Genomic DNA, 13872 nt, shown 5'->3' with positions numbered 1-13872 from the left:
GCAAAGCAACGGCTCAACAACTGCTACACCCCAGGGTGCAGCACAGGATGCACAAGAACAAAAAATGCGCGAAAGTTGTCGCTATTCAAGGTGCCTGCTGATCCTGAGCGCAGATCCACGTGGGAGAGGAACCTACATCGAGGCGATAAGCCGCTAACCGCAGACTGCGCGGTATGTGAGCTACATTTTGAGCCACGCCTTATTGTTAGGGATTATGTGCACCGCATAAATGGCGAGGAAGTTCAAATTCCACGCGGGACGCCTACGCTTACCGCAGATGCAGTCCCCACAATTTTACCCAACCTGCCAGCTTACTTGAGCAAGCCCCCCACTCCTAAGAGGAAAGAGAGAAAAAGGAGCAGTGATGACGATGTCACACCGCGAAAAAAGTCACGAAGGCAGGTTACAGAGGTGATCGAAGATGAACCTGTCGAACCTGTGGCCAGCAACGAAGTATGCGCGGCCACAACTCTCGCTGCGGTGAGGAGAATGGAAGTCCCAGGGAAGCGATGGATGCAGCATGAACTTCAAGACGCAGATGGAGTATGTTTTACATTATGTGCTCTCGACTCGCTGTCAGGTGAGGTGACTGTGGAAAAGGCCGTGTTCTTCATTGCAGACTGTGCCGATGCCTTGCATGCAAAGACGTTCCTGGTGGGCAAGCAGGTAGCTGGAGCACCAGTGGCAACAATGCAAGATGCTGTAACCACGATACAAGAAGCGCATGATTTTCATATCCGCAAAGGTGCAGCGTCAAGGGATGGAAACTCCCTGATGACCAGCCTAACAGCAAGCTTGCAAAGCCAAATAGAGTACAAATCAAGAACATAATATAGTACTCGCTGCCAAGGCAAGGCAACCAAACATGGTACTTCATGCGTCAGTCGCAAGTACTTAAGGAAAGCGCTTTTTAAGCGGCAGTCACGCCTGAAAAGGCGTCAAGGAACGAAAAGCCAAAATACTGGTTCGCGATGCCGCAGTCCCGTTGCCAAGAAGCTTCAAGCGTGTTCCCGAAAAAACAAACGGCTTTTATCAAAGCTAGACAAGCTCGCAGTGAATCTTCAGGAAATTAAAACTAAGTGCGCTGCAACAGCTGACGAAATACTTTCTCGGAAGATAAGCTCCTTATCACCAAAGCAGGAGCTGGCTATAAGGCAGTGCTTCCAAGCATCCAAGAGAAAAAGCCCACGGGGCATGAAGTACGATAAGGAATGGATGCTTGAATGCATATTGCTTAAAATGAGGAGCCCTAAATTGTACCGGTATATGAGAAGGCAGAACATCTTGACACTCCCAAGTGAAACTACGCTGCGTAAATACACTGCCCAGTACAGGAGCGGCTACGGATTTAATGAAAAAATGCTGAATGTGTTGAAAAAGAAGGTTGCCCACCTCGATGTGTTCCACCGACATGGTGGAATAATAATAGATGAAATGAAGCTAGCAGAACACTTACCAGTGACAACAGGTGCGAAGACAGAAGGCTTTGTTGACCTTGGCCCATATACGCCCGAAAAAGAAAAAACATTGCCATGCAATCACGGTCTTGTTGTGATGTTTGTGCCACTCGTTGGCAGCTGGACTCAGGTTGTTGGTGTTTTCGGGAGTAACGAGAATGTGAAAGGTGACCTGCTGGCCAAAATTGTAATCGAGTCCACAGTTCTTGCAGAAAGGGCTGGCCTCTTAGTGGACTACGTCACAAGTGATGCAGCGGCCTGGAACCGGAAAATGTGGTGCATGTTTAATATTCGAGCTTCCTTGAAAGAAGTGGTCTGCAAGAAACCACATCCTCTTGACAGCAGCCGTTTCTTAAATTTTTTTTTCAGATTTCCCACATCTTGTCAAAAATATTAGAAACAGGCTTCTTGTCACAACTTTTGACACCCCCGATGGAACGGTTTCAATGCAATTTGCTTGAAGAGCTTTCAATCTAGACAGAAATGCTTTAACAATGAAAGCAATGCCTGGCATAACTACCATGCACATCAGCCCCAACAATTTCGAAAAAATGCGGGCAAGTTATGCCTTCCAATTGTTCAGGCATGGACCTTTGCTAGCCTTTTTTCTTTACCGCACTCAGCTAGAGCAGAGCTGCGGTAAAATTGAAGCTACAGAAAAGTTTTTCATAAGAATGAAGTCCTTCATTGCTGTGATGACTGGCAGGTATACAGCTGAAGACCTCAGGCCTGCTTCTGATGGTGTGAAGTTAATAAAGCAAACCCTAGGTTTCCTGGACACCTGAGAACGCCACGCTGATAAAAAAAAAAAATTTCTGAGCGAATCTACCGCGGAAGGCCTAAGAGTCACGCTAACAAGTACTCATCACATCTCTGGGTACGTGGCGAAAAAGTGCGTGCTACCGACCAAATGTCCTGCATGTATCGATTGCCTCTTATTGCCAGCAGAGCAAGGGCGCCGCATGCATGCTACAGAATTTGTTAAGCCTATTGACAAAGGAGGCTTACTCTACCCCTCGGTTGAACAGTTCTGTTTCATCACAAGGCTGGAGGACATTTTTACTAATTGCTTTAGCGAGCGCAAAGTTCATTCTGAAAGTGTCATGGACATCTTACACATGATCCATTGTGCTGCTCCTTTAAATGTGGGATGCAATGCACATGCTGAGAGAGTATCACTCCTCACATAGTGAGTTTTTATGTTACTACGCGGCTTCATTTTTTTATCAAAGGACTGACCAAGTCAAACATGCTGTCAAAGCGAAAGGCAGCGCAGCACCTCAAGCTAAGCAGATTGAATTAGCTATATTTGCCCACTGTTTGCTTCGTGCATTGGAGCTTTCAAGTTGATTTGAGCGAAAATTACAAACACCTGCATTAAAACCGTATAAAGCAGTTTTTCAACTGTTTTTTGCGTCAATCGCTTTTATGGTGTATACCATATGTGTTGACTGAACTGCATTCTCGTATCAGCATGGAATCATTAGTGTTACACACCTAATATTCCGTGAATTTGTGTCTTGGTTGATAATGAAAACGGTGTATAAATATATATTTTAATTGTGTATATCCCGTGAGAAATGGTCCCAAGAATAACTGTTACATTGCGAAATTTAGTGTCTCGAAATATGTCGGAACTGCGATAGTTTGTAATACTTAGCTAAAAAAAAACATTTACAGTGCGCTCAATAGCCTTCGTCTGTTATTGCTTGCTATGGCAGGATTGACATTGTACACTGAATTCACTAAACATCCGCGCATGCCAAATACCTTCAAATGTTATAGATAAATAGCAAGCGCGAAACAAAACTACGTTAAACACGCAACTACATAACGAAGCACGCTTTTCAGTCTCGTGTGCTGGCATCACATACTGCGGAGTCAAGCCGAGCGTTCAAAAGTGGTCGATCGCAGCACCGCCACTGCAGGGGACACGGCGTGCATCAGGCTGAGAGGCGCGGTCGCGCCACTGGAAAATATTCTCGTTCAGTGTAACAAAACTGCACCTCGTGCAGGGTGCTTGCATGCAGCGCTACTTTGCCCCTGGTGCGCGAACACGTGCGTGAACATGTGCGCACGCACATTTTATTGTTTGCAGGTGCTGAGCATCCACGGCAAGCGCTTGAACCTTGTAAAACTGCGTGCTCCGACATACCTGGTTGCAAGCAAACACCAATGGATTTTATAATTAATCCTGAAGACCCGTTCAGCGAACCTGTCCACTTTCGGCCGCTCTTCACCACATTGTTTTTGGACGAGGTCGATCAGCATGTACGCCGTCTTCGCTGTCAGACGAACTTGAAAAAAAGCTCATCGATTGCGGCAACTAGCAGCGCTTCCTTTCTAACTGCCGACATCTCCACTAGCTAACTCCGTTACAACCGCAGCTATCGGGCCAGAGCGTCTGCGGTTCTGCAGTCGGCAGTGCACACACGCGTCCCACAGAGCTTGCTGGGATTGCACCCCGGCACACCGCCGATTTTCTCGGTATGAGACAGGGCAACGGAAAACCGCTCCAACAGGGTGCGCTTCCGGTGATCGAGGACCGTCTTTTTCAACTTTCGGCGGATAGAGAGGCGGCTTGCGGGCGCTCCTGCGCCAAGGCTTCAGCGACTTCGTTCGTAGTTAAGTACTCTTTTATCTTTATTAGCTAGTGTTTTGAAGTGTTTTCTTTTGCATGGAGTAGGGGTGCAAATTTTGAGTTCTTGGTAAGAGTAGTAAACGTACCAGCTTTGTCTAGGTCTGGCGGCTCCCCCGTTAGGCCTAGGTGGTAGGAGGGGCCTATTTGATAGGCTTATTTAATTCTTTCAGCTAGCTCTTTGGATTCTTACATGGGGTAGGGAGTGATAATTTTTGTTTGGGATAGCGGTCGAGGTCGGCTTTGCTTGAGTGAATTGGCAAACTTGCTCGTTGGGCCTAGGGACGCAGGCCTAGCGATGAAATCAAAGAATGTGAAGGCCGCGGGGGATGGGTAGCAAGTGCAGTGCAACGAGTGCCTACGATGGTGCTTCCTCAACGAGACTAAATTCCAGAATATAGCAGATGCGGCGGGGTCTAGTTTCACGTGCAGGTCGTGTGAGGGTGTCAGGGAAGCCGTCTAAAAACTGCAAGTGAATTGGGCGGCTAAGTTCGAAGAGCTTAAGGCAGACATGAGGCAGGAGCAGGAGAAGCGGGTAGCACTGCAGGAGAAAGTTGACAATTTCGTCAAGGTGGAGGCAGCCCAGTCGGTGCAGTTAGTAAGGACCGTGGCCGAGCTTGAGGAAGAGAAAGAAAGGAGAGCCGAACTGGAAAGGCGGCTCGACGCGCTTGAGACGCGGGCAGTGGAGAATGTCGGGTCAGGACATCAAAGCCGTGGCAAAAACTCGGAAAGTAGGGTAGACCCTAGGTGAAGTAGGAGGCAGGGAGCCAGAGCAAGCGGTCGTCAGCTCGCCGCCGGTGAATCGGCGTAGTTATAGTGAAGCAGCGCAACACGCCCCGAGTGAGGCGATGCTGCAGCCACAGGGGCACCAGCGGGCGCGAAGGGAGGGGCAGCGGACACAGGCTGGAGTCGAACGATTCGCACGCAGAAGGGTCCTGGTGACAGGGGACTCTAACGTGGGGAGGGCTGATCAAGGCGTGATGGCAAGAGTGAAGGCGGACGGGCGAGTACAGGTGGAGGCGCAAGCGGGCAAGGGCATGGCGGAAGCAATGACCAAGGCGCGGGAAGTGGTAGGGGACAGCACGGAGAGCGACAGCTTGGTCATTATGTATGCTGGGCTCAATGACGTGCTTAAGGGGAGAAGCCAGGACCTTGAGAGGCACATTGAGACTGGGCTGAGTAAGCTTAGGAAGGCCTCCGGGAGGGTGCATGTGGCCATATGCACTATCCCAGAGGTCCAGGGCCGGACTTACCAGGTAGAAAGGAGGGTGGTTGAGGCCAATCGGGTCATTAGGAGTCTGAGCGGACGACTCGGGTACAGCGTGACGGAGGTCAACAGAGACGTGTATGGAGCCGGCTTCGGGCCTTTTGTGCAGGATGGCATTCACTACAGTGGTACCACTGGCAAAAGGATAGGGGGCAGGATGGGTCGCCAGGCAACAGCTTTTTTAGGGGGACCCAGAGCCCTGAAAGAAGCAGTGTAGGCGTGGGCGATTCGAGGCAGGAGCCACAAACAAGCAAACATCGGTACTGTAGGAGAGGCGCCAGGAATAAGCACCAGAGCCAAATTAAGTCAGACATAGGGTTCAAGGTAGCATAGGTAGCAAGGTGGCAGAGATAGGCTAAAATGGGAGGAAATCGAAGAACAACTAAGGCAGGAGAACTTAATGGCTTATGCATTTGTAGAGACACATCTTAGGGACATGGAACAACCGCCCTGTAACCCTGATTATGCATCGGAATACTGCAACAGAGTGCAGGGTAGCATAAAGGGCGGGGGAATTGGAGCACTCATTCATAAAAATACAAATTGGCAAAGGGTCAAACAGGAATGCAAGAAGCATTTATAGCTAAAAGGAAAAGTAGCAGGGGCGAAAACACTTCTAGGCTTTGTATACCTTACAAGGGATGTGATTAAGTTTTATGTATTGACGAGGTTGCATTCTTTTACTAAGGCTATGAACAAAGATAAGGCGCCCAATCGCGAGAAGCAAAAGCTGCTCAAACTGAGGCGATGACAGTGAAACTGCATCAGTAACTTGTTCCTGTAAATGAACATTGCGTTAATGTGTTCTGTTCCCTTATTTATGTTATTACATTAATGTATCCGGGCCTGTAACGACCATGCGCGAATGGTGCCTTCCACACGTGAAGCCGTAATTTTGCTCGGTCGTCATACGAAACATGCTCACTCTCTTGGATGACGAGCCTTTCTTGTTTTTGTGCATGTCGTGTTGTACTCGTTCATTCCCCTTCGTTGCTGTCTTATTGGGTAGATTTTCCTTGTTCCTTTTTCCGCAAAATGAGTCAACCAAAGCATAAACAAGCAAAAATATAACTGCTCCCGGCTTCAACAGTCTGTGTCCACCTGAAGCAGTAGCTTCGAAAGTGGTTTGCTGAATATGCCGCCGCTGACCTACGTCGCTCAGAACATATAGACACTCATATTATATTTTGTGCTTTGGGCAGACGAATATTGCAGCCGTTACAGCAAGATGCACGCAGCGAAACGCAGTTCCCGGCATTGCTGCTGAGCGCGCGCACAACACACCTGCTAGCTGTAGCACCATCTGTGAGCCGTCATTGCAAATCATTTCCTCTCCTCTGGCGCGTTCACGACGCTAGTCAAACCTTCTAGCCTCTATAGGGCAACAACGCGTGCACGGAGAAGTACCAGCCGAGGTATTGAATGTAAGAAAACATTTTGATGCTTTTATTACTGCTTTGCTGGAAAAATAAAAATGGTATTTTGTAAAGATTTATACTTTTTGTTGAACCGCTAATTTTTGAACGCAATATTGTTTTTTGTACGTGGTTTTGAGTGCTCAACTGGAAAATGCGTTCGCACTGCGGTAAACATCAGGGGTTCCTTCATTTCGTGAATGTAGTTGCACGTGTTCGCAGTTCTGAGTTTCTTTTTTTTATTTTCGTGCAGCATGTCACGAAACTCAACGCTGTTTCAAAGTTAGCACCGGTACGGTAACGTCGTCGGTAACGACGAAGTACGTCGGTGCCGGGAGGTGTGTGTCCAGTGTGCAGGCTGTGATAATGTCTGGGCATTGCTGCGTACTGTGGTGCTGCGGAAACTATGATAGTGGTGAGCGTGTGCGTGTCTCCACCTTCCCTTCCGACCAAGCAAGGAGAGCTCAATGGATCATAGCTATCCACCGTGCGGCCTTCACTCCAGGAAAGCGGTCGGTGGTAAGGAAACATTCCTTTAACTGTCGTTGTTACGCCTCCCTCAGTTGCATTGAAAATGTTGTGGGCAGCAAGTTGCGAGATAATTCCGTAGTGCTGCCACTTTTGGACTGGGTAAATCTGTAAAGTCGTAGCAAAATAGTATTGCTGACATTCAGTTAACACGAAATTTATAGAAATTTCTCGTACTGTCATGCACCCGTCTGATTTTTGAACTTCAGGTTCTAGAGCTTTTACTGTCTTTTGCTTTTTCTTATCCCAGGTCTGCGAGCGCCGCTTTAAACAGTCCGACATGGTAAACAGAACAAGTTACACGGATACAAAGACCGGCAAAGTAATTGAAGTGACACTGAAGCTCGTACGGTTACGACCTGATGCTGTTCCAAGCATACTTCCCGACTGCCCGGCATGTCTTTCTGCCCCAAATGCAAGCACGCCTCGAGACAATGCTCGAGAGGCCCCAGATGAAAAGAGGATGCGCCGAGAGGCAGCTCCGTTACAAGATGCCATCAACTTGTCTACTGAAACACACCAGGCGGAAGAGGACAGAAACAAAATTGAGAACTTTCAGTCGCTGTTGAAATGCATACCATGTATAAAGGTCTCCAAATTCTGGACGGTTGTTTCCCAGCGTGACTTTATTCTCTTCTTCAATCTGACTGTCGATGGTGCCCCAGCAATCAAAAAGTCAGATAAAGACACCGAGGACCTCTCTCTAGAGCTGTATTTTTATGATGTCGAGGTCACCAAACTTGATAGCATGGAGATCATTCCAAAAACTGTGAATGATATTCGGTGCTTGACAGGTCTGTTGGATGCTGTTGAGAGCTCTGATAAGATTCCTGCCTTCCGCAAACCTGAAGACAAGACAGGTGGCATATTGAAGCTCGTGCTATCTCTTCTTGAAGACGCAGCAAATCAAGAAATGCAAGACGAAGAGCGGCAGATGCATTGACATTTTTAAAGGAACAAGTCTTTCTACTTTTAGGCAAGTCACCCCGCTACTCTTCCGAGCCGTTGGTATTTTCCAGCCTTCTATTTACCATCTCTCCTCGTGCTTATAGGTACTTGCGTAACTACGGAGGTCTCACATTGCCGCACGAGTCCACGATCAGGCGTGTATGCAATGCACATGTTGTAAATCCAGCAGCTGAGCAGCAGGATGCTTCTTTCCTGCTTTATGCGAAGAAGCTCACTAGTGCAATGAAGGATCATGAGAAGTCAGTGGTTCTCGTGATGGATCAGATCCATTTACAGGCGTATTTTGATTATAAGGATGGCACGATTGTTGGCACTGCCAGCAACACTTCAAATGCAGCAAAGACAGCTCATGTCTTTATGATTCAAAGCTTCCTGTCATCACAAAAAAGTGTTGTTCACATTTTGCCAATAGAACAAATCAATGCCCAACAGATGAACACTGTGCTCCACAGCATCATAAATGAGCTTGAAAAGGTTGCGCTTTGCATCACTGCAGTCATCACAGATAACTCTATCAATCGTCATCAAAAGTAAGCAGCTCCTATCCTCACCCATCACATCCCGCTCGTCCTCTTTTTTTCGTTATTGACCATGTTCACTTGTTGAAATGTATTCGGAATAATTGGATCAACCAAAAGAACCATGGAACCTGCATGTTTTTTCCTTCACTTATGAATTTGAACTCCAAGCCCAAAATTATCACTGCTTCGTTCAAGACCCTCCGTGATCTTCACCTAACAGAAGAAGACCACCTTATCAAGGCTGCTCTAACACTGTCAGTAAAGGCTCTCAATCCATCTAATACGGAAAGGCAAAATGTGAAGCTTGCACTGGAAGTGTTCAACCTATCAACCATAGCTGCTCTAGAAACATGCAGTCAACACTATGCACTGCAGCATGCAGCTGGAACAGCGGAATTTTTAAAGGTTGTCGAAACCTGGTGGAGGATTGTTAATGTGAAGTCACCCAGCAAAGGAAGCCGGCTTCGTGATGACCTGCAGACTCCTACTGCAGAAAAGCTTGTGTTTTTCGGTGCCGCCGCTCCTCAAGTGTGTGAGTTTGGTTGCTTCTTCACCACAAATGAGATGTCTGGTAAGTGCAAAAAACACATCTTGCACTCCTGTAATGCGCTTAACTCTTTCAGGACCGCGGTCCAGATATCTCGCAAAAATGCACAATCAAATTGTGCGCGCTCTCAAGCGCGAAATTTTCGCGTTGGAACACCTATCGCCGTCCAGTGGGGTCGTTGCGCATCTGTAGTTTTCGTTTTTGTGTAGTTCGCCTCTCTCGCGGCAGGCGGCGACGTAGGAGAGATTTTAATGTTGGGCGCGGCGGAGGGCGAGATTGAAAAGCATGGCGTCGACGTAGCGTCTCGCCACGCGAAGAAAGAAGTGTTAGTCGCCCGATTCAGCTGCTTCAACTGTGGATTTTTCTAATCCAATGAGCAGCGAAGAGCCCCAAGATGAGTTTTCAAGCTCTGATTTCAGCTCAGAGAGTGATCCAGCATTGAGATCACCTGGACCATCAACTAGGGTCCAAAGTTGGGTATATAGTTTCACTTTCCACTCGCTCTTGAGTATTTACACGGGATCACTATATGTACTTGTTATTTTTCTGTGTTTGGTAGGTGTAGCAAGTAGGAGACGCCCCCTCAAACATAATCTTGGTTCACCCGCCAAGCTCGGCGGCCTGCTATAGCTCGGCAGGCAACAGTGGTCACCCGCACCACAATAAACACCGACGAGCACGGCAGCTCGCCGGTCAGTAATCTTTCAGCACCACCACGCTGAGAAGCCCTCCCTTGTTCACGACCCGGGGTGGATCGTGACACTGTTCGACGAAGATGGGATCCTCGTGACTCTAGCGACGAAGCTGGCGACGAGTACCTACGGAGCGTCGCACGCCGCCACGAGCGGCGAAACACCGCCCCCCGTTGCTGTCGACAGCAAGGAGCGACACTCGTCCTTGGTGGATCGTGACAGTAGGGTTTCCACAACCTACGGGAACGATGTCCTGCCCCTGCGGCAGAAGCATATTCAGTTTTCTCGCAGGCGGGAACCTGGTGTGCATGTAACCGAAGATGTGGGTGTGGCACTCTGAAGCACCACAATGAGATTCCTCACCGCCTTGGACTTCTTTTTTCTTTTTTTCTCGGCCAAGGTAATCCAAACTATTTGTGAAAACACCAATAAATATGCTTACATGAAGATCTTGGAGAAGCCCACTCATGCCCGTTCCGATGGGTCTTGGGAAGAGGTCACTACAAGAGAAATGATAGTTTATTGGCCTCATAATCTACATCGGCATCTTGAAAACAGCACGAATCAAGCTGTACTGGAATGTGGGAAGCCTCTATAGTGGTCTGCTGCTACCACAAATTATGCCGCAGCGTCGCTTCATAGCACTGCTTGCAATGCTACATGTCACTGACTTCAACTATGTAACCCAGCTGTCAAAATGAAAGCTTCGCTTCATGTGGTAGCTTCTGCGGCAGTGTCGGCAAAGCTCTTTCAGCCTCATCGAGACCTCTCTGTGGATGAGCACATGGTAAAGTCGAAAGGGAGATCAGGGATACGGCAGTATATCAAGGATAAAGTAACCAAATGGAGCTAAAAGCTGTGGGTCCTTGCAGACCTGGACACCGGGTATACAGTGCAGGTTGCAGTACCGTATTTACTCGCATAATGGGCACACTCGCATAATAGGCACACCCCCAGTTTGGTCGCGGAAAATCTGATTTTTTTTATTTCCGCGCATAATAGGCGCACCCCGAACTTGGCACTGTGATCAGTACCGCATTTACACAATTGCAAGCCGACGCCCTCCTCCCCCTCCATTTCGGGTGAAAAAAAAAATGCACGCACATTCCAAGCTAATTAACATATTTGCTGGACTACTAGTTCTCATTAGTGTTGCTGCCATCGCAGCTGCTAAGGACCCACAGCACATACAACATCCGGAAAACTAGTTCTCCCATTAACCATCATTAACTACCGCCACCCCCCTCCGCGAAGCCAGCGAGCACAACGACCTAACGCGTCCGTAGAAACAAAAAAAGAAGAAAACAAACTGCCGCGCAGATGTAAGCTTTTCGTTACCTTCGCTTAGGCAGCTCGGAAAGCTGGGCGACTCTCAGAGGCCGGGCGACTTGACACAAGCGACAGTGCCATCGCCATCAATGCTCCACACCACGCTGACCCAGGCAGAGAAAAGAAAAAACGCCCCATCTCGCCATTTTTCAAGCGGCGTGCAGGTCGTGTGGTCGCGTGTTCCGCAATGGGCAAGTACGGAAGCTACACGGCTGCATTCAAACTGAAAGCTGTGCAGTATGCACTTGAGCATGGGAAACGTGCTGCAAGCAGACATTTTAGTGTCGGAGAAACAAGCATTCACTACTGGCGAGGTCAGCAAGAAAAACTTCAGGCCACAAAGAAGTCGCGACGGGCCTTCCGTGGCGCAAAGTCGAGAAAGTATCCGCAAGTGGAAGAGCAACTCGTTCAACACATATGGGACGGGGCCTACGACAGGATGGTTGCGCAGTGTCCCTCGACATAGTACAGACTGAGGCGCGCAGAATTGCCCGAGCGCAGGGCATCGAAGCGAAAGATTTCAAAGCAAGCTCCGAATGGAGAACGCGCTTCATGCGACGCCATGGACTTACCCTGAGGAGGTGCACAACATTGTGCCAGCGCTTGCCCTCAGTATACGAGGACAAGGTACTGGAGTTTCACCGTTTTGTCATACGGCTCCGGCAGCAAAAAAACTTCATTTTGTCCTAGACTGGGAATGCAGATCCAACTCCTCTCTGTTTCGACATGCCGACAAATACAACTGTAGAGGAGAAAGGTGCACGAAGTGCGCTTATTCGAACATCTGGCGCAGAAAAACAAAGGTGTACTGTCATGTTGGCAGTGACTGCGGATGGGCGCAAACTACCACCTTATGTTATTTTTAAGAGAAAGACGCTCCCAAAGGGAAATTTCCCTCAAGACATCTACGCGAGGGTCCAGGAGAAAGGTTGGATATCCGTGGAGTTGATGGTGGACTGGGTCAAGACCGTCTGGGGCCGGGCGGCCTGTTGTATCCGGCCATGCTCATTTTGGACAGTTTTCGCGAGCACCTTGTAGAATGTGTACGAGAGAAGTTGTTAGAGCTGCGTACGGATATTGCCGTGATTCCGGGAGGCCTCACTTCCGTGCTGCAACCTTTGGACGTTTCCCTAAATAAGCCTTTTCAGGACAACATTCGAAGGCTGTACACCAACTGGATGGCTGGAGGACAGCGTCGACCCCCGGTGGCAAAATTAAGATGCCGTCTATGGAAATGTTGTGCGAATGGATCGTGGAAACTTGGCGAGAGATCTCCAATGACGTCGTCAGGACAGGTTTCAATAAGACTGGGATCTCCAATGCACTGGATGCGAGCTCGGACGACATGCTGTGGAGCTCAAAGAAGACAAGTCTCCACCCGGCTGTGATGAGTATGTTCTCTCCGACTCGGACTCTGAATAGTCTTAATAAATTTTACGTGCGTGTGGAGTCAACGTTTCTCGCCTGTTCATTAAAAGGTAAGTAGGTAGCTTTTATTTTTATTTTTATACTGGATTTATTGAAAAATTATGTGAGAGTAGCCATATTCCTGACATGTTAAAATTTAAAGCGCAAGAATGAGAGTTGAAAAAATTTCGTTAATTTTGCCCAGCATAATAGGCCCACCCCGAACCTTGAGCCGGATTTTCTGAAAAAAAAGTGCGCCTATTATGTGACTAAATACGGCATACACAGGCAAGCGCGAGCATCCAGGGCCCCACGGGTTGGCTTTCGATGTAGTCTGCCAGCTGTGTACAGAATACTTTGATCAGGGCTACAAAATATTTATGGATAACTTTTACACCTCCACACACCTGTTCAGCCACCTCCTCCATCAGAAAACATTGGCTTGCGGGACTAGGTGAAAAGACCGCCGGGGATTCCCAGCTGAATTGAAAGATGCACGCTGGGAAAAGAAAGCTCAACGAGTTGAAATTAGCTGGTTGCGCGACCAAGAAATTCTCTATCTAAAATGGAAAGACCGACGTGCAGTAAACATGATGAGCACGATGCACACAGCCAATTAGACAGTCAACGCAAAAAGAAAACAAATAAGTGGAAGTACCTGGACCCAAATTCCTATCCCAAAGCCTTTGCTAATTCATGATTACAATTCTGGAATGCTTGGAGTGGATAAATCAGATCAGATGATTGGCTACTACAATGTACTGATGCGTAGCGTCCGCCAGTGGAAGACTCTCTTCTTCCACTGCATCGGCATTGCACGTGTGAATAGTTTTATACTATTCCAAGAATATCGCAAATTACATCCAGAACTCCCTGAGCTGTCCAGAAATGCTTCCTTTGGCCATTTAGCTTTCGGGGAGGAATTGGTGCAACAGCTTGTTCATCATGAAGGAGCCAAGCAAACTCATGCTCCTCCACCACCACCCACAAACCCTCCACTTCACAAACCCGAAAAAGTGGAGACGTAAAAATTGTAAGCTCTGCTATCAACAAACAAAAGATGAGGTGAAAACTACTGTTTTCTGCAGTGACTGCAACATAC

General features: G+C 48.1%; 1 protein-coding gene, 1 long non-coding RNA gene and 1 pseudogene across 2 annotated transcripts in view; 2 read left to right on the top strand and 1 right to left on the bottom strand.

Moving 5' to 3' along the window:
* Nucleotides 1–13872, bottom strand: part of LOC129383223 (uncharacterized) — a 132759-nt gene that overhangs the window by 106178 nt on the left and 12709 nt on the right. The window lies entirely within an intron of this gene.
* Nucleotides 4940–5624, top strand: LOC126525267 (uncharacterized). The gene has a single exon (XM_050173294.2). It carries the CDS (start codon nt 4944–4946, stop codon nt 5577–5579), a length of 636 nt encoding a protein of 211 aa, XP_050029251.2. The 5' UTR covers nt 4940–4943; the 3' UTR covers nt 5580–5624.
* LOC140216294 (uncharacterized) lies at nt 6411–13798 on the top strand (annotated as a pseudogene).

The sequence above is a fragment of the Dermacentor andersoni genome, chromosome 3 (genome assembly GCF_023375885.2).
Source record: "Dermacentor andersoni chromosome 3, qqDerAnde1_hic_scaffold, whole genome shotgun sequence".
Lineage (NCBI taxonomy): Eukaryota > Metazoa > Arthropoda > Arachnida > Ixodida > Ixodidae > Dermacentor > Dermacentor andersoni.
Note: the sequence above shows the minus strand (reverse complement) of the source record. Positions and strands in the feature narration are given on the sequence as shown.

Bases quoted from the DNA above. Each gene is read 5' to 3' on its own strand.
- LOC126525267 (XM_050173294.2), top strand. From the start codon at position 4,944: ATGCTGCAGCCACAGGGGCACCAGCGGGCGCGAAGGGAGGGGCAGCGG.